The 20,558-nt window shown below is 60.2% G+C and overlaps 1 protein-coding gene across 5 annotated transcripts in view; it reads right to left on the bottom strand.

Annotated features, from left to right (window-relative positions):
* The window catches only part of ARHGAP23 (Rho GTPase activating protein 23), a 72,354-nt gene that overhangs the window by 32,481 nt on the left and 19,315 nt on the right, over positions 1–20,558 (bottom strand). For 2 of the 5 annotated variants that reach the window (XM_057715048.1, XM_057715047.1), the window contains 10 exons: positions 15,422–15,583; positions 12,967–12,994; positions 11,553–11,648; positions 11,274–11,352; positions 11,056–11,110; positions 6,914–8,078; positions 5,130–5,285; positions 4,794–4,905; positions 4,580–4,637; positions 2,510–2,653 (listed from right to left, as the gene is read on the bottom strand). In XM_057715048.1, the coding sequence (XP_057571031.1) occupies positions 2,510–2,653; positions 4,580–4,637; positions 4,794–4,905; positions 5,130–5,285; positions 6,914–8,078; positions 11,056–11,110; positions 11,274–11,352; positions 11,553–11,648; positions 12,967–12,994; positions 15,422–15,583 (2,055 nt within the window). Of the gene's footprint in view, positions 1–2,509; positions 2,654–4,579; positions 4,638–4,793; positions 4,906–5,129; positions 5,286–6,913; positions 8,079–9,155; positions 9,224–11,055; positions 11,111–11,273; positions 11,353–11,552; positions 11,708–12,966; positions 12,995–15,421; positions 15,584–19,051; positions 19,526–20,558 lie in introns of those variants that run through there. The other 3 variants (XM_057715046.1, XM_057715050.1, XM_057715051.1) reach the window with 3 other exon arrangements.

The raw sequence follows: 20,558 nt of genomic DNA, 5'->3' as shown, positions 1-20,558 counted from the left end.
GGGGGGCGGGGTGAAGCTGGACTTGCTGGAGCAGACAACATCTGGCTGGCGATCAGGACCCTGGACAGACGGAGCGTCTGAGGTTAGAATCTCTCTCCTAAACCCCCGCCCCAGCTCCCACCCCCCCACCCCCACCCCCCACCCCCCCCCCGCCACAGCACCAAGGGAGCAGGATGGGAGTGGAAAGCCCTCTCCCCCAGCAGGAAGGGGCCAGGTCCTCTCCCTGCCCAGGAGACACTGCAGCTGGGCTGCCAGAGGCCACCCAGAGCTGGGGGCAGGCTACGCGGCAGGCAGGAGTGAGCAGTTGTCACCAGGCCCTCCGAGGGGCTCTAGCCTTGGGCTGGAAGGCTTTGTCCACACCTGGCTCCTCCTCGTTGGTTCTCATCCCCCACTTCCTTCCGAGGCCCAGCCATCTCTTGCTTTCTCCCTCCGTGTTCCTGCACCCATGGCTGCAGGTGCGCGTGTCCTCTCTGATGGACAGATGCCCTCCCCAGGGAGACCTCCCTCCCAATGCCACACCCTTGGAGCCTCTGTTGCCAGGACACCTCCACCGGGGTATGCCCCAGGGCCCTCAGACTCCACAGGCCCCAAAGGAACCTCTTGGCTTCCTCTCCCCACAGCTGCCCCTCCAGTGCCCTGTGGCTCCAGGGAGGGTCCCCCCACTCACTGACGCCACAGCTAAAGCTGTGGACCCCAGGAGCCAGCACTGCCTCCTCCACCCTCCCTCACCTCCCAGCCATCAGTCCACCCAGGCTTTCCTTCCCCCGAATCTCTCTACACTGTCCCCTCCCCTCGGCCCCACCCCCCTCGCTCACCTGGACAATAGCAATGGCCCTGTCTCCTCCTGTCACAGATGCAACACTTGCCTCCTGGGCTCACACCTCCCACCCCTCACCCTGTAAATCCCTGCAAAGGCTTACCCCGAGTGAGGGGCCCACGTGCAGGCGCCCAACTCCCCATCTGGCTGCCGCCTCTTGCCCTGGCTGCCAGCTGCCCAGCACTCCCTGCCAGGGGGTCTCCCAGACTGTCCAGGAGGGCATCTCCCCTGTCAGACCACACCCCGCCCTCCCTGCTTTGTGGACCCCCACACACCCTTCACAGCCTTCCAGACACCCCCTGCCACCCCACTGAGGTCAGGGGCATATGCTACTACATGCTGCTCCCCTGAGCTCCCCCATCACAGCAATCAAGCACCGGTAACTGGTAAGCAACATGTGCTTTCTCTGCCCAGCATGAACCCCAGCAGGGCAGGGCTGGCCTGGCTCCCTCACCACGGAATCCCCGGAAACTCAACGGAGAATGAGCGCAAGGCCGGCTGTTCATCACTATCCGTGGGCTGGACGAGGGCGCAGATGAGTGCTGGCCCTGCCTGGACTACAGCGCTCACGTCACCCTCACACTGGCCCTTGGAGTAGAATAACACTGTCCCCATCTTACAGATCAGAAAAGTGAGGCTCAGACGTTAAGGGGGTTGCCCAAAGCCTTATGCTTGATGAGTGGCTGGGCAGGAATTCCAAGTCTGTCTGATTTCAAAGCTTATGGTCTTTTCAGGTACAAGACCCCTAGAAGGCAGGGTGGAAAAGTCAAATAATAGCAATAAGCAGAATAGCAGCTCCCCGGGGGCCAGGCACCCAGTAAGCTCTTTTTGCTTAGATGATCTCATTTAATCCTCAGAAAAGGTGTGTGAGCTGGGGATTATTTTTCGCTCCATTTACAGACGAGGAAACTGTGTCAAAAGGAGGTGAGCCACCCAAGCTTCCCCAGCAACTCGTGGCGCAGTCAGGAGGCAAGCCCGGGTGTACACTAACCGCTCTGCTCTACTTTGCCTGGGCTGCTCAGAGGGATGGCAGTGGGGCGGCCTCCTCCTCCCTCTTCTGCTGCCTGGAACCCAGGGTTTGTACTCCATGGACGCAGGGGCCCTGCCTTCTCCCCTTGGGATCCTGCCTGTCTCCCTGCCCCAGGCCCAAGCCCGCTTCATCTCTCACCTGGATCTCTGTGGTGAGATCTTCTTGCCCCGCTTTGGCCCTCTCTAATTCACTCCCCAGGAAGCCCAGTAGAAGAGGCCCCAGGGGCTTCTCGTTGCCTTTAGGATAAAGACCAAAACTTTCGCTGGCTTGAAAAGGCTGACCTCCGCTTTCTTTTGGGGCTTCAGCTCCCTTAGAAGAATCACCCTGGCCTTGCTCTCTCATTTTCCATGAGCGCCAGTGGCCATTTGGGGGGTGATCTGCCAACCAAGGGTCAACCATGGGGTGGCTTTGCCACAATTCCAAGAACAACTTGATCCAATGCACCCCACAGCAAAGACCAGCTCTCCGGTTAACTCTTTTTCATGAGTCCATTAGGACTCCCCGAGGAAGCTCTTCCTAGCATCTAACCTCTGCCCCTCATGCTTCAGCCTCAGCTGGCTCTCCTTAGCTCCAGAGGCTGTAGGGTGGGTGTAGGAAAAGCTGGAGAGTCCTGCTGGAGCCAGCTTCCATCCACCTCCAGCTCATTCTTCCAGCCATCTTACCTTCCCCTTCTTGGTGAGGACCTGCTTATAATACAACCAGCCTTCTCTCCTGATGTCACTGAAGGTCGCGTCCGAGAGGTCAGAGGTTGAGTGTCGTTTGGAAGGAGCATCAGCATCTTCAGAAGTGCCCCAGCTATCCAAGGACTGCAGAGAGACAACAGAGGGCACTTTAGAGTGGCCCCCACACCTAAAGTGCCAGCATCTCGGAAACCCCACGGACCACGTGCAGGCCTGGCATATGCCTGTGCTACGCTCTGCTGTGCTATGTGGCCTCATGGGCCTTGCTTGCCCTCTCTGACGCATTTGTGTTGAGTTCATGAGACATAGGTGATGGGGAAGCCAGAAAGGAGGAAAGGCTTTAACCTGCAGGCCACATGCCTCACCACGCTTAACTTCATAGACTTGAAGAAATTAAGGAAACAGAGGAAGTGACTGTGTCCCCATGGAGTTACATAAACAGGGGAAGCGGGAACATCAACAAAGACCGAGTTAGTGGAGCAGGTAGTCCCATCCACAAGGAGTTAAACAGAGGAAGTGATAGTGTCAGCAGGACTCCAGCAATAAAAGTGACAGGGAGAGTTAAGGAAGCAGAAGAAGTGATAAGGAGTAAGCCAGGTGACAGTATCGTCAGTGTGTCAAGTGAACCGATGATATCCAGGGTTTGAAATCAACATGCCTTTTCCAACCCATCCATAATCAGAAAGATTTAAGGTCCTTTCAACCTTATGGAAAAAACTGAACGAACATTTTGGCCCATCCGATACATAAAGGCAATACCTTAAAACCCACTTTCCCACTAAGGAAACTGATGTTCTGTAAAGTTAAGCAGCCAAGGACCACACAAATAAGTGATAGGGTTTGCATTTGCCCCCAGGTTTTTCTGATTCTGAAGCCTGTGCACTTTCCTTTCCATCAAAATGCCTTAACTGATCTAGAACAGTGGTTCTTAAATATTTTGGTGTCTGGATACCTTTTACATTCTTAAAAAAATATTGAGGTCCCCAAAGAGCTTCTGTTAATATTGGTTACATCTATTGATACTCAGTGCAATAAAAATTAAAACTAAGAAATTAAAAAAAAAAAGATTTAAGGTCATTTCAGAACTGATCCTATGTCAGGACTTCCCTGGTGGTCCAGTGGTTAAGATTGCTCTCCCAATGCAGGGGCCTGAATTCGATCCCTGGTCAGGGAACTAGATCCCGCAATGCCACAATGAAGACCTTGCATGCCGCAACTAAAAGATCCCACACGCTGCAGCTAAAGATCCCGCACAAGGCAATGAAGATCCCACGTGCCACAACTAAGACCCAGTGCAGCCAAATAAATAAATAAATATTTTTTTAAAAAGAACTGATCCTGTGTCTCCTCAGGTCCCGAGGCTGGAAATTTCAGCCTCTCCATCACTCTCGACACTGTGTGTCCTCCCCCTCCTTTCCAAGGTGTCCCCTGTCCCCTGAATACACCACGCTAATACTGACCCAGTGCCTTCCCAGTGTGGGCAGTTTTAGGTACCCAAAGGGGTCAAACAGTGAATAAGACAAACGAAACCCTTGCCCTCATGGAGCTTACATTCTAGCTGCAGAGACAGGCAAGAAAGGAGATGGATGCACAAATTGTGTAAGATGAGAATTGCTAGGAGAAAAGTAAAGTGGTGAAGGGAGGCATGAAATATCAGGGATAAAGGCTCAAATTTCACGGAAGGCCTCAAAAAATGTAAAGAGAGTGAGAAAGTGAGTCATGTGGCTGTGGGGGTGGGGCAAGGAAAGAGCCCTCTAGACGGGAGACGGGGACGCGGGAGCTGGAAGGACAGTGCAAAGGCCTTGGGAGGGAAGGCTCACGGTGTCTTCAGGTGATGACAGAGCCCACAGAGAGGGTGGGTCACATGGCTGACATGAGGTGAGTGTGGGGACAGCCAAGGCAGGAAGGAGACAGGAGCCGGAGTGGCCCATTTCGGGTTGCAGGAGTCACAGGCCGGGTCCCTCTGCCAAGGCTGGGCTCCACAGCTGAAGGGTGGGCCCCCCTCCCTCCCCAGACCTCCGACACCCTCACCCACGCACGCGTGCCACTCACCCCATCCGTGAAGAAGCTTCGAAGCATCCGCAGGCTGGGCACGCGGTTCGGCGGGCGCCTGGGGGTGAGGACAGAGGATGAGGGGTGCAGGGGGCACAGCGAGGACCTCCCACAAGCCCCCAGGCTCAAGGCTTCCCTCCTCTCGGGGGGAAGCACACTGCTCCAGGGTGCAGAGGACCCCGGGCTGAGAGCCCCGTCACAGCCTGATCCTCACCGCAGAGCCCGGCCCTCGTCCCGGAAGGCGTTGAGCCCGTCGTCGCAGGACTTGGAGCGTTCGGCGGTGACGGCCAGCAGGTAGGAGGAGCGCCGGCCTGCCTTGATGCTGCCTGTAAAGCCACCCACAGGCGCCCAGGGTCAGCGGGGCAGCAGGCAGGGGCTTCCCCGGAGCCCTCCTGTCCGGGCAGGGCCAAGAGGTGACTCTCCCCGTGGGGCCCCAGGAGGAGCAGAAGCCAGTCAGCAGAGGCCAGACATCAGGCAGCGGGCACAACAGGGACCCCTGGGACCAGGCAGCAAGGGAGCAGGTGGGGCTGGGGTTGCGGGAAGCACTCACTGCAGTCCTGGGAGTAATGGCGGCCGAGGGCAAAGGTGAAGGTTGGGGAGGATGGGCTGGTGCCCAGGACGGGGGCTGAGTTCATGGCGCTGGATACCACAGCAGAAGCAGGGACGTGCTTGGCTTGGAGGTCAATGCTGGGGCTGGTGGGCTCGTCTGCGAGAGCGGAGGGAGCGGTGGGTGAAGGTACCAGAAGGCTGAACCTATCCGTCCCCCGGCCCCAGCCCCGCATCCGGACCAGGACCACATCCCCAAGGCTCCAGAAGCCCTCCAGGGCCCTGCTGGCAACACGCCCGCTGCCAAGGGAACTCACCCTCCAGACTGTGGTCATGGAGGCTCAGCCTCTGCCTCGCCCCGCACACCGCGGGCACCCAGGGCTGGGGTCGGGCCGCCCTTCTCAGTCCTGGCCTGGAGGCAGGCCTCTCTGAGGCCATGGATTGTGTTTCCCCCATCAGACTGGGAGCTTCTTGAGGGTAAGGACCACCTCCCCCATCAGCTGGGGGCTCCTTGAAGGTGGGTGCCATGTCCCCTTCCAGACTAGAATTACCCTGAAACTAAAGACTTTACCTCCTGCCCTCAGACGGGTAGCTTACTGAGACAAGAGGCTGTGTCTGCCCTATTAGACTGAAGGCTGGTGGGGGCGGTGGTGGGCAGGGCTCTGCCTCCTCTCCTGGCCCAGGCCTCTTCTCCATCTCTCCCATGGCTGCCCTAGGGTGAGCTCACCACTCTCAGCTCTGGTTACCACCTCTAGGCTCCTGGTTCCCAGTCCCACGATCCTGCATCCCAGTCTTCCTCCCAAGCCCCTAGACCCAGCCCAGCTCATCTTACTTCCCCCTGAGCACCTCATTCAGCAAACCCCAAACCTTTTCCTGCCTCACTCCCTCTCTCTCCCAAATCAGAGGTGAGGCTCCACCCTCCAGCAAGGCCAGAAGCCTGGGAATCCCTGAGCCCTTCACTCTCTTGCCTCTCCCTTACCCAACATCTGTTCTAAAGGCGGCAAATTTTCAGTAACCCCTCTGCTCTCGGAATAGAATCCCAACTCCCCAGCGACTGACCAGGCCCCTGCAGACCTGTTCCAATGACTTGGAAGGGCGTCCTACCTCTCCCTTCAGGGTCTTTGCATATTCTGTCCTCCCTCCCTGAACATTCTTTCCCTAACTCCTTCAAGTCTTAGCCGAAATTTCCTTTCTCCAAGATTCTCTCCTTGGCCACCATGCCCTGGTCTAGCCCTTCTCTGCCTCCTGGAGCTCCCTGCACTCCTATCACACACCCGTCCAACTGGATCGTTCTGTCTGATCATCTGTGCCCGTAGTTGGACCATACACTCCAGGAGAGCACAGAGCCTGACACAAATATGTGTTGGATGGATGGAAGGTGGATGGAAAGAAGAAAGAATGAAAGGAACAAAGGAAGGATAGGAAAAGAAAGAATGAAAGGATGGAAGGACAGGTGAAAGGAAAGAAGAATGGAAGAGAAGAGGGAGGAGAAGGAGGGAGGGAAGGAGAGAAGCACGGGAGGGGAGGAGGGAGGGAGGGAGGGGGAAGTAAGGGTGGATGGAAAGAAGGCAGGAAGGGTCAGTGAAGGGAAGGATGACACAACGACGCGAGGGAGACAGAAGGATGGATGGATGAATGGGTGAATGGATAATTGGATAGACGGACAGATGGATGGACACAGAAACAGACTGATCCCATCAGCACCCAACCCATGGTGGCAGGTGGGTGGAGTACAACAGGGCACAGAAAACCAGGTCTCCCAAGACAGCCACCGGCACCATCACTCACCAATGAAGGGAATGGAAGCCAGAGAGTCTTCAGTAGTGGCCAAAGGGGCCACCTTCCTGCCCAGCCGTTCCCCTCGCCCACTGGCCTCTGGTTCTGGGGACTCGTCACTAAACCCAAGGTTCCTCTGTCTTGCAGGGGGCAGCTGGACCTTGCGGCCTGTGGGAGGCTTCTGCCTCAGGACCACTTCGTCACGGCGATCCTCGGCAGGAGGCTCCACGGCCCGGGTGCTGGGCTCTGGTCGGACAACTCTTGGTGGTTCAGAGGCCTCCGGTGGGAACGGTGCAGGGGACTGGGCCAAGTTGAAGGTGGGCAGTCCCCCGAAGGGCGAGTCCCGGAAGGAGAGGGCATGCAGGAGACCAGTCCGGCGCTGGAACGATGGGCTATAGCTCCGGTACCCGATATACCCGATATCGTCCAGGCCCTGCAGGCCAGGTGGGGGTGGGGCCTGGGGCCCAGGCAGGTCCCTGGGTGGGCAGGCAGGGGTGCGGGCAGATGGACGCTGGGAAGCCCAGCCACAGCGCTCGAAGCGGGGTGACACCAGTGCCCCTGGTCCAAGCGCCTCGGCTGAGCGGGTGGCCCGGCTCAGGTAGTCGTCCGAGCGAGCGCGGTGCCAGCCCTCCTGGCCCAGCTGGCTCAAGGCACCCTGGGAGGTGGAGCAGGGCCATGGGCGGTGGGCAGTCACATCCTCCAGCCGGTCCTGGGAGGCACTGCGGGCCCGGGGGGGCATGGCAGGGCACCGTCTCTCCCCCGCCCTGCGGGGTACCTGGTTCGACAGCCAGTGTGACAAGGCCTGCTGGCACTCCAGTCTGCTGGGGGGCGCCCGGCTGCCGGGCTCCGGGAAGGCACGAGGCACCCGGGGCTCCGAGGGGAGGCGGGGGAAGGCACCAGGGCTGGGGCGGGGCTGGCTCATCCCCAAGGAAGGGTTGTCCGGATGGGAGCGGGCGGCCGACGCGATGCGGGGCCCCGGGTCACTCCAGGCAGCAGGACTCCGGGGGTCACTGGGCAGTGCTGAGAGCGGCTCAGGCACCATAGTGGCCCAGGTGGAGACCCGGGCCGGCGGGGCGTAGATCTTCCGAGGGTAGCAGATCGGAGGCGGCTCTGGGATGCTCCGGGCCTCCCCAGAATACGGCTCGTTTCCCTTCAGGTAGGCGTCCTGGGAGTAGGCCTGGCCAGAGACACAGAGGCAGGTGAGCAGGGCTGAACAGGCCTCACAGGGCAAGGCTACAGCAGCCCCTAGAGGTCAAGGTCCCCAGAGAAGGGGACTGAAGGGAGGGAACCAAGCAGGGGGGGTCCTGAGAGGGTGGGGGGGAGAGGGCATGCTCCAAAGAGCGTCGGGGGGAGGACAAATAAATAAGAGGACTTTGAGACTCTCTCTCTCTCTCACACACACACACACACACACACACACACACACTCGAGAAAGAGCCAGGATTTTTCTAAGACTTATGACAAGGACTGCCTTTAGCCACAAACATTCCAACATCTGTTTTCTGGGGTCCTCCCCCCATGCTCGCCTCAGCTGCCTCCCTGCTTCCTTATGTCCAACGGTGCCCGCAGGCCCTCGGGCGGAGCTGGGAAACCCCACCAGAGACCAGTTAAGGAGGCAGATGACAGGGGAGGAAGCCGCCTAAGGGGTGTGTCCAGGGTGGGGTGGGCGGGGGTGGATAGGGGCTAGGAGAGCCCAGCGGTCCCTCCATCCCCTGGATGGGAAGCTGAGGCCTGGCTCCTGGGCCACTGGGGTGAGGAGAAACTTGCTTCTCTGGGCCAGGCCTGGGGGAGGGGCCAGACTGGCTGAGGGGCCTTGGGCCACCTTCTGCCACCCCAGGCCTGGAATTTGGCGCTGGGAGCCGAGGCTGACGCTACACGGCTGAGGAGTGACAGGGCCGGCGCCCAGGCCCGGCCAAAAAAGGAGGCAGCCCCTAGGGACAGCGGCCCTGTGGCCCCGGCCTAGCTTGGCCCCTGCTGGGCTGCCCCGAGATCTACCTCAGGGTGAAGTACCAGAGAGGGAGGGTGAAACCAAACACACACCCACACACACACACCTCACAGGCAGACACAGGAACATACACACCCAGAGACACACTCACACACACATAGAGAAACACAATGAGGCATACCCACAGACAAATAACTACACCTCCAGTCCCGGCCCACACGTCACGTGACTGAGGACGAGCTGGCCACACCCCCGCACTCAGACCCCCTCGGACCCACACACCGGCCGGCGGCGACACTCACATACCTCTCCCTCCTGCCATCCTGCCGGCTCCGCGGACTCCCCGCGTCACGGCGGTGGCGGCCGCATCCCGGCCCGCCTCCCCCCTCCCGCCCCGCCCCCCGCTAACCCCTACGGCCCCCTGTGCCGGCCCTGGCCTCCGCCCCCCCCAGTCTGCCCTCCCTGTGGCTGCCCTCGGCCCCCACCGGCTCTCTCTCGCTGGCGGGAGGAGCAGGGAGGGGAAGATGGGTGTGGAGGGGCCTCGCCGCGTCGGCGGTGGCGTCAGCGGCTGCCGCGGCCCCATTGGCCTCCAGCCTCGGCTCCCAACCACAGGAATGCCTGGGCCCCACCCTCTGGCCAGCCAGGGAGAGGGGGGCCAGCAGAGGCCCCCAGATGCTGACATCTGGGACTGCCTGCCCACCCGAGCCTGGGCGGCAGAACTCAAGGCTGCTGCCCCACCCTGCCCCGCTCTGGCTAGAGAGCTACGCCCTGGGTCCCACCCTGGCACACACCCCCTCACAGCATGCCTCCCTCAGCCCGGGGAAGGATGTCCAAGCAGGGCCTTTGAGCCTTGGGGAGAGCCGTCCACCTCTCTGGGCCCCTATCCCTGCCTCCCCCTCCCCAGGGAGGGCAAGGGGACGATCGAGGTCACCGGGTGGAGGTTCCCAGAGGGGCGTGGTGCCAAGCATGGCCCTGTGATTACAGTGATTATGAGAGCAAGTCCAGGGCAGAAGCCAGCACGACGGCTCCCAGGGCCTCCCAGGCTTGGCCCTCAGCCCTACCCCGGGGGGGCAGTGACCTTGGGGGCAAGCAAGCTGGCATCTGGCTGGCACCCATGAGACTGGGAAACTGGGCACTGGGCAGAGAGGACTGTTCTGGGCTCTGGGTCAGAGCTGGGGGGGAAACAGAGAGAGAGAGGCGGCGTGTGTGTGTGTGTGTGCGTGCACATGTGCACGCACTTGTGCGATGCACACAGTGTGTGGCATAAACGGTACACATGTGAGTGCAGGGTCCACCACATGCAACGTGTGTGGTACCTGCTCTGTGAGTGGTGGGCGAATGCCAAGTTCTAGGTGTGAAGGAAGGGGCCCTGCACATCGTGATTGTGGAACTTCGGGTTGTTGTGACACTGGTGAGCACACGCGCCTGTGCTGGGATGGAGCGGGCTGTGATGGTCTGCGGGCACACGTGCTGTGACAACAGCAAGTATTCGTGATGTCATAAGTGTTCATGCTGTGGCGGTGAGGAGTCCGAGTTGTGTGTGCTGTGACACACTGTGGTGGTGTTGTGTTGTGGGCATCTGAGTGTGTGGTGCGCTGTGATGTTTGTGGGTGTGGGTGTGGGTAGTGGGTGTGGTCTGGTGTAGTGTGTCTGGTGTGTTGTAGGCGTTATCACGTACTGTGGTGTGCAGTGGGTGTACAGTGGGCTGTGGGTGTTGCGCGGCTGTGTATCTAGCGTGCTCTGCTTGTGTGTTGAGTGGTCCGTGGTATGTTGTGTGAATGGGAGCACATGACAGTGGGGTGGGGGTGGTGTGTGTGTGTGGACACATCTACAGGAGACACGCTCACTCGAGGCCAGGAGGGGAGGGGTGCAGGGAACAGGCACCTCATGGGAGCCACAGGAACGTGCCAGTCTGGCAGGGCCCACTGGGCTACCCTCCTTCCAGATACCCTGGCAGGAATCCTGCCGGCCAAGGCCAGCGCCTCCCCTCCCCCAGCACAGCATAGCGCTGAATGAAGCAACCAGCAGCCAGAGCCCAAAGATGGGCCTGGCATCCCCAGTTGGGCACTGCCAGGCTGGTGCTGCCCCCACATTCTCTCCTCTGCCTCCCAGAGGAGCCGACGCAGGAGGGAGGCTCAAGGAGAAGGGCTGCATCCTGCCCCCAGCACCCAGGGTCCTTGACCTCCGACAGCAGGGCAGGACTCACCAGCTGGAGGATGTCCTCATCCTTGGGCATGATGGAGAGTTCCAGGGTATCATCGCTACAGAGACAGGGCAGGGGGTCAGGCCAGGCTGAGGCAACAGGGTCTGGTAGAACAGGGACCCTGGTCGCCAGGGCACCACCAGGGCCGAGGGGGCAGGGTGCGTAGGGACTCGGTAAGTGGGCTGGGGGCTCTCATGGGAGAAGGAGGCAAAGGCGCTCACCTATTCTGGATCAGAGCTATGACCTGGGAGTAGGTCTTCCCAATGACGCTCTCCCCATTCACCTTCACCAGCCGGTCTCCTGCGGACCAGGGGCAGGGCCACAGGTGAGCAGGCCAAAGGGTATCAGTGACCCCACCTGAGAATCCCTGTACCACATACGGATGGCAGTGGGGGACAGGAGCCTCCCCAACACCTGGATCCCAGAATGCCACCCTAACCAGAGGGTGGGGAGAAGAGACCCAGGGCAGTGCAATGAGCCAGGTAACTAGGACAGCTCACCTGTGCGAAGCCCCGCCCTATGGGCAGGGCCATCATCCTTCACATTCTTGACAAAGATGGTGTCCATGGGCTCCAGGCGGTGCCGGGGGGAGGGTCCTGGTGGGCATCAGCCAGGTTAGCTGGGGGTGGCTGCTGACGGTCACACCCACGCACAGCTACACACACAGGGGACACACACTCAGAGAATGATCACACTCACACGGACACAAACACAGATGCACACGTCCACTGGGACACAGCTGCACAGGATCAGACAAGACGACGCACTGCTGAGAGAATGAAAACCTACACGGACACACAGAGTCACTCCTGAAATGGCTCCTGCATCCCAGCACTGTGCTAGAAAGTAGACGACAAAGGATGGACAGACATGGCCCTTGCCCTTCCCAAGCTGACTGTCTAATGAGGCAGAGAGACATGCGTGCACGAGCACACACACACGAGTCACACGACAAAGGAAGGTTGCCATAAGACTCATGAACGTACACAGCAGGGAAGAAAACCTGAACGCACAGAGAACGTCCACACCGAGACCCAGGGAGGGCCAAGCAAGGCCCCGAGGCTCACGGAGACCCAACACCCGCACATCCCACCCCACTCCCTTCCCCAGGGTCAGAGGGTTCCAAGCAGAGGCCTGAGCATCCCAGGACCTGCACTCAGCCCTTCAGGACATCACGTTACACCCCAGCAACACTCCTCTGCTGCTAACTGTTAACTGCTAACTGTCTCCATCAGAGAAAAGGGCCTGCTCTAGGTCAGCTGGCTCCTCCTCTAGGTCACAGGCCTCTGCGATGGGGATTCAGGAAGACTGTGTCCCCATGGTTGCCCAGCAGAAGCCCCAGTGGCAGAGAAGGAAGTCGGCCTGTTCAAGGAGTTCTGCCTTGAATACCCTGGGGAGCCTGGGTGCCAATAAGGGACCATTTGGGAGAACAAGAGTGACACCAGGGGAGTTAGGCTCACATCTGAAAGGAGAAAGACCTCAAGACCCCCCTTATACCCTGAGAACCCCAGCATCTCTATCCCCCAGGACAGCCCTTGATCAGCGGTGCACTACCTTCCGCCCCTAGGGCCCTGCAGATCCTGCCTGTGCCTAGGCTGTGTCTAGGCTGGGAGTAACTCCAGGGCAGGGGCCAGGGCGGAAAAACCCATCTGCTCCCCAGAACACCACCCCCCAGTGCAGAATGGACAGGCCCAGAGGACGACAAATGTGGGAAAAGAAAGGGAGGACAGAGAGAGTAAGTAGATGTCTGGAGTGGACACACAGGGAAGGGCAAAGGCAGGGGCAGCAGTCAAGGGTGGGGGCGCAGCAGAATCCAGGCTGACCTGGGGGAGAGGGAGAGACCCAGAAGCGGAAGGACCAGTCCCAGCTCAGCCCTGGGCCCTGGAGCCCAGCCCCTCCCCCGCCACTCCTTACCTCCTCCTCGGCCTCCATTCTCTTCCTCCTGCGGGGGACAGAGGCGTGTGTGGGACCTGGCGGCACAGGGGGAGGCCCAGCGCCACCTGGGCGGGCCCCTTCAAGCTTCCCCACCCAGCAGCCTCCCCTCTTATCATCCTTCAACTAGCCCAGCAGCCAGAGGGGGCGGAAGGGGTGTCCACCGGGAGGTCATGTCCCAGGCAACAGCCCTCAGCAACAGGAACCCTCTCACACCTGCTGACCCTACCACATCAGCATCTCAGCGATCCGAAAGCCCCCAATCCAATGGGGGACCCACGACCCCTTCCCTTGGGGAGCTTGAAGCCCGATGGGGGAGAGCCAAACACGCTAATGAACAGACGAGACCCAGGCAGACACAGATAAGCAGGCATGACAAGTGCAAACTGTGGCTATCAGCTCTTAGAGAATGGGGAGGGAAGGCCTGATTAGCGCCCAGCTGGGAGGGGGTTTTAAGGCAGGTTTGAGGCCGGTTGGGAGAAGGCACTCTGGGTGAGGTGACTGGAGTATGCAGGCATTTGGTGGCAGAAATAGGACTGGATCTGCTGAGCTGAAGTAGAAAGAAAGTCAACACCAGCAAGTGACAGGAGTCAGAGTAAAGCTTTCAGGTTTGAAAGGAGAGAAAGAGGGAGCCAGTAAACGTCCTTAAGTGGGAGAGAGTAGATGTGAAAATACTTCTGGCATCTAACATGGATGTTGGGGAGACCCAGTAGGGAAGTCTCTGGGACCATCCTGGTGAGTGAGGGGGGAAGGGCACTGCATTTGGAGAGGCATCAGGAACAAGGGCAAGAAGAAGTCAGAGAGACAGGACGGGCCAGCAAGATGTGGCATTTTCGAGCTGGACAGGACCTTTGGGGTCACCTTGTCTAATCCATTTTATAGATGACAGGCTGTGGCTTGTCCAGGGCCACTCAGAGACAACAGAGAAACCAGAGCTGGGACCCAGACTCTTGCACACCCCAGCCAAGACAGGAAGGCCACTGGGCTCTGCTGGAGAGCAGTCCCTCCGGCCGTGCCCTCCCGTGCGGGGAGCCTGCCCGCTGATGTGAGCTGACAGCACAGCGAGCGGGTGGCAGAGGCAGACGGATGCATTCAGACGGGTGAGCTCCCTGCAGGCTCCCAGCCCTGGGCGTGTTCTGGAAAGGGATGGAGCCCATCCCTGGCTGGCCCTGCCCCGGGGTCTTCCAGCACCCCATGTGAGCGAGGTCTCCCTGAGACAGGTTCACCGCCCAGTCTAGACCACTCAGGTGGTATCTGCAGGGTCACCCTCAGCAGGGTCCCCTGAGAGAAGGTGGAAGGGCCAGGAAGGAAGGACATTCTGGGGAAGGAGGGAAGGAAGGACCGGAGGTTCCGGGGAAGTCAGGGGCTGGTGTCCTTGGGCACAAGGAGTGAGGCAGTGCCCCTCCCACACACCATCAGCCCCCGCTTACAGCCACTGAGAAGAGTTTATGCAGGGGTCCCCAGATTCAGACACGGGCGTGAGAGCTGCACAGCGACATGTACACGTGAAGCGTATCTACAGACACATGTCTAGACGTACATGTGTGCACGTACACGACTAGCATACCATGTATGCACCTGTGCATACAAAGAGACACGTGCAGGCACACAGACACAGGCAGAGAAATCCAATGCCTTGGTTCTCTGGCAGGTGGGACTAAGCTCCCCAAGGGAGAGTCCTCCAACAGCTGTGCAGGCCGGTCCCTGCCCTGGGGGCGGGGAGAAACAGGTTCCTTGACTCCAAAATAAATCTTTCTCCCCTTCTGCAGGGAGAGAGGTGGGGGAAGAGAGCTGGGCCCTCCTGGGGAGCTCTGGTTCCCACCTAGGCCCCCCTCATGTCTTCCTGTCAGGGATCCCCTCCCCCAGCCCACACCACGGCTTAGGCTGAGGAGCCCTGGTTCCTGGACTCAGAGAACTTGACATTTATATTAGGGTTTGAAGGGCCCTTAGCGGTCAAATAGATCAACGCCCTCAAGTGACAGCAGGAGAAATGGAGCCCAGAGAGGGTGAGACCACCTGAGATCCACAGTGAGTTAGGAGTTGCACCAGGACTGGAACCCAGGTCTCCAGCCCAGCCCAGGGCTCTTTCCAGGCCCAGAGCTGAGGCCGGCACGGGCCAGGGGCGCTCTGGCAGGGGTCCCGGAGGCGTGTGAGGACAGACTCCCTGAGAGCTCAGGCTACGGAGGGGGACAAATAGCCCAGCTCAGAAGCGGCCAGTGGACAACGGGTCCCCGAAAGCCCACCTCTCTGAGAAGTTGTTCACCTTTCAGAGGCTGGGAGTCGGGGGGCAGGGGGCCTTCTGGCTCCCCCACCTAGAGGTGCCCCTGACTCTTGGTGACCCGCTTTGTCAGGCCACAGAAGCACCGGGAAGGGGACAGCACAAAGGAATCCCCCCCCAAAAGCTCTCGCAGGCCAGGCAGGGGCGTGGGACATGTACCTTCAGGCTGCAGTGCACGGCGGACTCGGGCGGGTACACGATGAAGTGGCGCAGGGTGAAGCCAAAGCCATCCTGGAGGCTTTTGTGCAGCAGCAGCGTCCGCGGGCCCTGCCAGGGGAGGGGGCGCCCAGAAGAACACCCATCTCTTGGGCCCAGTGGCAGCTGCGGGAGCACAGGGAGCGACGGTAAGACGCCAGCCTGCATACTGCCGCCCAGACGACCTGGGGACGCTGCCAGGGTCCACGGACCCTCCTGTGCCCTGACCCCCTGCGCTCCCCTTCTTTCCTCTCCCACCCTCACCAGCCCAAGAGCTCCTTCCTTCTTTCTTTCCTCAACTCCCTCACGACACCTTTGTGTCCGGGGAAATAACAGTGCAGCGAGCCAGGTGTCCATTCAGTTCAGTTCGGACAACGTTCACGGACTCCAGACACACAGCCTTCCTGCCTGGGAAGTGCCTGCTGCTTTCTGAGCTCATTCCTGCCTGCTGCACCATCTCACACACGCACACATATGCAGACACAGGCATGTCCACACACATGCCTGCAGACAGGACACACCACAAACCCCCAGACAAGCACACGCATGTGCAAAGGTGCACAGACACACCGAGGAGCACATGGGTAGACACTTAGGTAGACGCTCACTTAGGCAGACACACAGACACACGCCCGCAGCACACGGGCACAGACAGACTGGCACACACCTGCATCCTTCAGGAGCAGCAGCAAGAACAAGCAGGGAAGGAAGAGCCACAAGGGAGGGGACTGGACATCAGACAGTCCACTGAAGCGACAGAGGCTCACAGCCCAGCCCAGAGGCCTGGCTGGTTCACAGGAATTGAGTGGAGAACTGGGTGGGGGTGGGGAGGCGCTCTGCTGCCCTCTGGCAGCCCCACTGGAATACTTGGGATTCCCCAAGAGGACAGGGCAGAGGTTGTCTGAAGACAAGGGTTTGGGGGCACACGGGTCTGTTTCTGAGGCAAGAGGGAGAAGAGGAGGATAGTGCCTGAGAGGGGGCTCCCTTCGGATGCCCTGTTCACACACAGAGAGGGAAAGTGGGTGACAACAGGGTGTCAGAGAGATGGGTACACCGGAAGGCAGACATGGGAGCCAAGGGCAGGCTGCCTAGTGAAAAGCTAGGAGGGCTCCCTCGGGGGCTCTTTAACCCCTGATCTCAGGCAGCCTAAACTACCTGCTGCCCCTAATCCAAACCCCTCAGAGGGCAAGAAGCCCCTCCCCCTCCCTCAACAGTCCTCACCCCCTCTTTCCTCCTTGGCACCAGGCAGGAGCCTTCAGCTGTGGCAAGACAGGCACAGCTGGGTGCAGAGGGGCGAAGCCCATCATTCTGAGGTGAGGAGCTCCTACTTCACTATGAAGCCCCCTGGCTTCCCCAGCTCAAATCTGCCACTCAAACGTACTGACACTAAGAAGTTCCTGCATGTATCCATCCACCCTTCCCGTTCACACATCTGGCAGAAGGAGCAGGTCTGGGCTCAGCCCTAAGCTAGGGATTTCTGCATGGGGTGCGAGCTTGGGCTGTATGGAGCAGGAGGTTTGGGGAGGGGATATCCTCAAATCTCAGAAGATTAAAGAAAATTCTAACAGAGGCAATAGTGGGGTTACTTCATACAGTCCCAGAGCACACAGCCAGGTGGAAGGTAGGAGGAGGCCAAGTGAAGTCCTGGGCCATATACATCTGCAAAGCTACCCGGATGAGGCTGTGAGCTCTCTGGTCCTCACAAGGTCCAAGCAAAAGCTGGACGACCCCCATCCAGGAGGCCTTAGCTGGGTTTCCACTTGTGGCTATAGTCCACACTCTCCCACTGAGCCCCACACCCCATGGGGTCTGAGGAGTCCAGAGGAGAAAATTCTCTGGGAATTCTGCTGAGGTCTGAAATCCCCTGGATTTCCTATCTCTGCTGAGCTGGCAAGGAACTGATCAGGGAGGGAAGAGGGCCTCAGGGAACCCTTCACTGCCCCTCCTACCAAAACCCATGCTCCTCCCCAGTGTGGGGTGCCTCCCCTGAACGCCCTCCACCCGGGCTCTGCGCTGAGGGCTCTGAGCTGAGGCCGTGTGCAGGGCCTATTGTTTTGCTGGTGTCCTGGATTAAGGTTTAAGCCACCAGCTGCCCCAGTGATGAGAAGTGACTGGGACAGGTCCCCGCACGCCCCCCACCCCTCCCCCAGCACACATCCTGCCTGGAGCTGCCAGCTGCCTGGGGGTGCCACTCCCTGGGGGAGGAGGGGCCTGCATCCAGGGCAGTGGGCATGCCTTTCTCTCTCAGGTCCTCTCCTCACCCAGGCACCACTGGCGCCCCCTCCCTTATCTCTGCCTCTCCCTTTCCTCTTTTCCTTCTTTCCAGTGCCTCTTCCCCAATCCCTGCCAACGAGGCTCCTGAGAATGTCAGTGTGGTAATCCCCCTGCCAGAGCTACCACAGATCTACCTGAAGAGGAGACACGGTGGCCCCCGTCAATGGCAGCCCTCCTGTGGGAAGTTCTTCCTTAGATTTAACTTCAGTCCTTCATGCCATTATACATGCATGTTTCCTCTCCTCTCCACCCCTCTGATCTGCGACAACACTGGGTCTTGCTCTCATTTTGAGGGTGAGGGAGGTGACAGATGCCGAAACAGAGAAGGGCCCGGCAACAGAAGGTGATTAGATCGGGAAGAGGTACAGTTCACACACATCCGCAACTCTGCTGTTTGAGGTAGGCACAGAGACAAGGGGAAGGAGAGCAAGAGGTTTGGGGGACACAGGGACATCACTGATTAATGCTCCCAGGCCCAGATCTATTTTCAAACACTCCCACTCTCACATCAGGAAAGAAAGAGACATCCAGAAATACCAGCTGATGGTGGGAGAAGGGCAGGTGGCCCCAGGGCCACAAATTAGACAGAACTGGACACGTGGTGGGTTGGCAACACCAGGAACTAGAACCCAGGAGGTCTGCTCCTCCCCTCCCCCAGGAGCACAAAGAGGTCACTGCAGGGAGCACAGCGTTCACGCTGGGCATGGCGCCCACTGTGACTCACGCCCTACCAGCCTGGTCGATCCCGGACATCAGAAATACTGTCCCCACCTTCCTCTTCGTCCCTGTCAGTCCTCACCCAGAGATCACTCATTACCTGCTGGGGCCCATTCGGCCACCTCGGCCTCCTTGGCTCGCTTGAAAACCCTGTGTGTCTCTGTGCCCAGGTCCCCCACCAGGGAGAGTGCTGCCCCTCCCACTCCATTAGTGGTACCCCTGCGGGGTTCTGACTCAGGGTCACTGCCAGCCCAAACTCTCCAGGATTCCACGCCTTGGCATCTCTTCAAACAACTCTGGTCCCTTCCATCCTCTCACTGCCTGTAAACCAAGAGGCTTGGGCCCACTGGAGGCCACCACCAGACTGCGGGTTGTCATCCAGCACCCCTGGAAAAGCTCTCAGCCACAACCCTGCCGCCCTCACCTGCATCTCTCCAGCTCCTCACTCACTCCCCACTCCGGGGCATGGGTCCCAGAACGCAGGACGCACGCAGCCCAAGGATCGCGGGGAGTGGGTGGCCCAGTTCCACCCACCCGGGCGAGGCCTGCTCGAACCCTTGTCCTGCTCCTACCCCCGACCCCGTTGGCCCCCGAGGCGCTCACCCTGGCCAGGCGCGGCCCGGGCGCGCGGCGGTCGCTGTGGCTGAGACAGGGCAGCCAGAGGCAGCGCGGCTCCGGGGCGCTGCAGTCCACGCCGACGGCGCGCTCCCAGCGCCAGCCCCCGGCCCCCGCGCGCTCCACTCGCCACACCGCGCTGCCCACGAGCGCCGCGGCCGGCGGGGGCCCCCGGGCTCGGCCACCGCCCCGGCCCCAGGGCGCCGCGGGCCCGGCTTCCGGAGCCTGGCGCGCTGCGCTGGGGCGGGCGGCCGCTCCTCGGCGCGCGCGGAGAGGCATCCTTGGTCCCCGAGGCGGCGGCGGCAGCCGGGCCCCAGGGGTCCCCGCCCGCCCCCCGGAGCCGCGGGCCCGGGGCCCTGGGGCCCCGAGGGGACGGACGGCCCGCGCGGACGGCGGCAGGACGGCTGCTGCGGCCCCCCGCGCCTCCCGGCCGAAGGCGCCTGAGCCCGGACACGCCGCCGAGTCGCGCAGGGCAGACGCCTCCCCCTCCGGGGCGGCCCCTGTCCGCGGCCGCCCCATCCCACACACACACACCCCCACACACGAGAGGCCCTGCATAGCGCCCCCGCAGTCATACACTGCACACCCCGTACAGGCACTCGCGCTCACACACACACACACACACACACACACACACACACACACACACCACTCACACACCACTCACCTGCCCGCGCACGCTATGCTCCTTCCAGTCCAAAGCTCATCCAGATGCCTGCGCCCCAGAGAAATACACATTCCCACGCGTACACGTGTAAACACACCCAACCCACTTTTATAAACCCGCACCACACACACATCTAGACACCCCACACCCTCCCCGCAACACACACACAGTCACTCACTCTCCCTCTGTCCGCACACCCCACAGAAACACACACACAAACACACTATTCCCCTCATCGACACACTGCATGTGGACACCCTCCCATGGGTATAATGGCCCACACACCCCACAGAGACACATTTGCAAGCATATCCACTGTGTCCCTAGAAGCATACCAGGCCCCCACCTGCCCACCCATACATTCCACACACACCCCACAGAGAGAGCCACAAACCCCACGAAAGCACACACCTAGAGGACATGCACACAGCACACCCACGCCATGCACTGCCGCTGTGCTCCCTCAGGCCTCTCTCTCTCTCTCTCTCTCACACACACACACACACACACACACTCTGCCCTGTTCAGAAAGCAGTGCTCTCTCATATCACCCCACCTCAGAGTCATGCTATACCCTTCCCACCACCACCCGTGGGAACGTGTGACGGACCCTTTTCCCCAGGACCCCTGCCCATTAGCTCTACCCAGAGGGGCCACCACAACCAACAATGGGTTCCAAGCCGGCCCCCACCTCACCCCTAGCATGTGAGTCAGACAGGAAGCCCCAGTCGATGGCAGACCCTGCCCTCCGCCCCTTCCTGGCTCTCTCTCTTCCCAGGCCCCTTCCCGGGTGGGGCCCACAGAGGCCTTGGCTAGTAGGTGTGTCAT

Source organism: Hippopotamus amphibius, chromosome 17, assembly GCF_030028045.1.
Source record: "Hippopotamus amphibius kiboko isolate mHipAmp2 chromosome 17, mHipAmp2.hap2, whole genome shotgun sequence".
NCBI classification, from domain to species: domain Eukaryota; kingdom Metazoa; phylum Chordata; class Mammalia; order Artiodactyla; family Hippopotamidae; genus Hippopotamus; species Hippopotamus amphibius.
The sequence above is the reverse complement of the archived record's forward strand: the minus strand, read 5'-3'. Positions and strand labels throughout refer to the sequence as shown.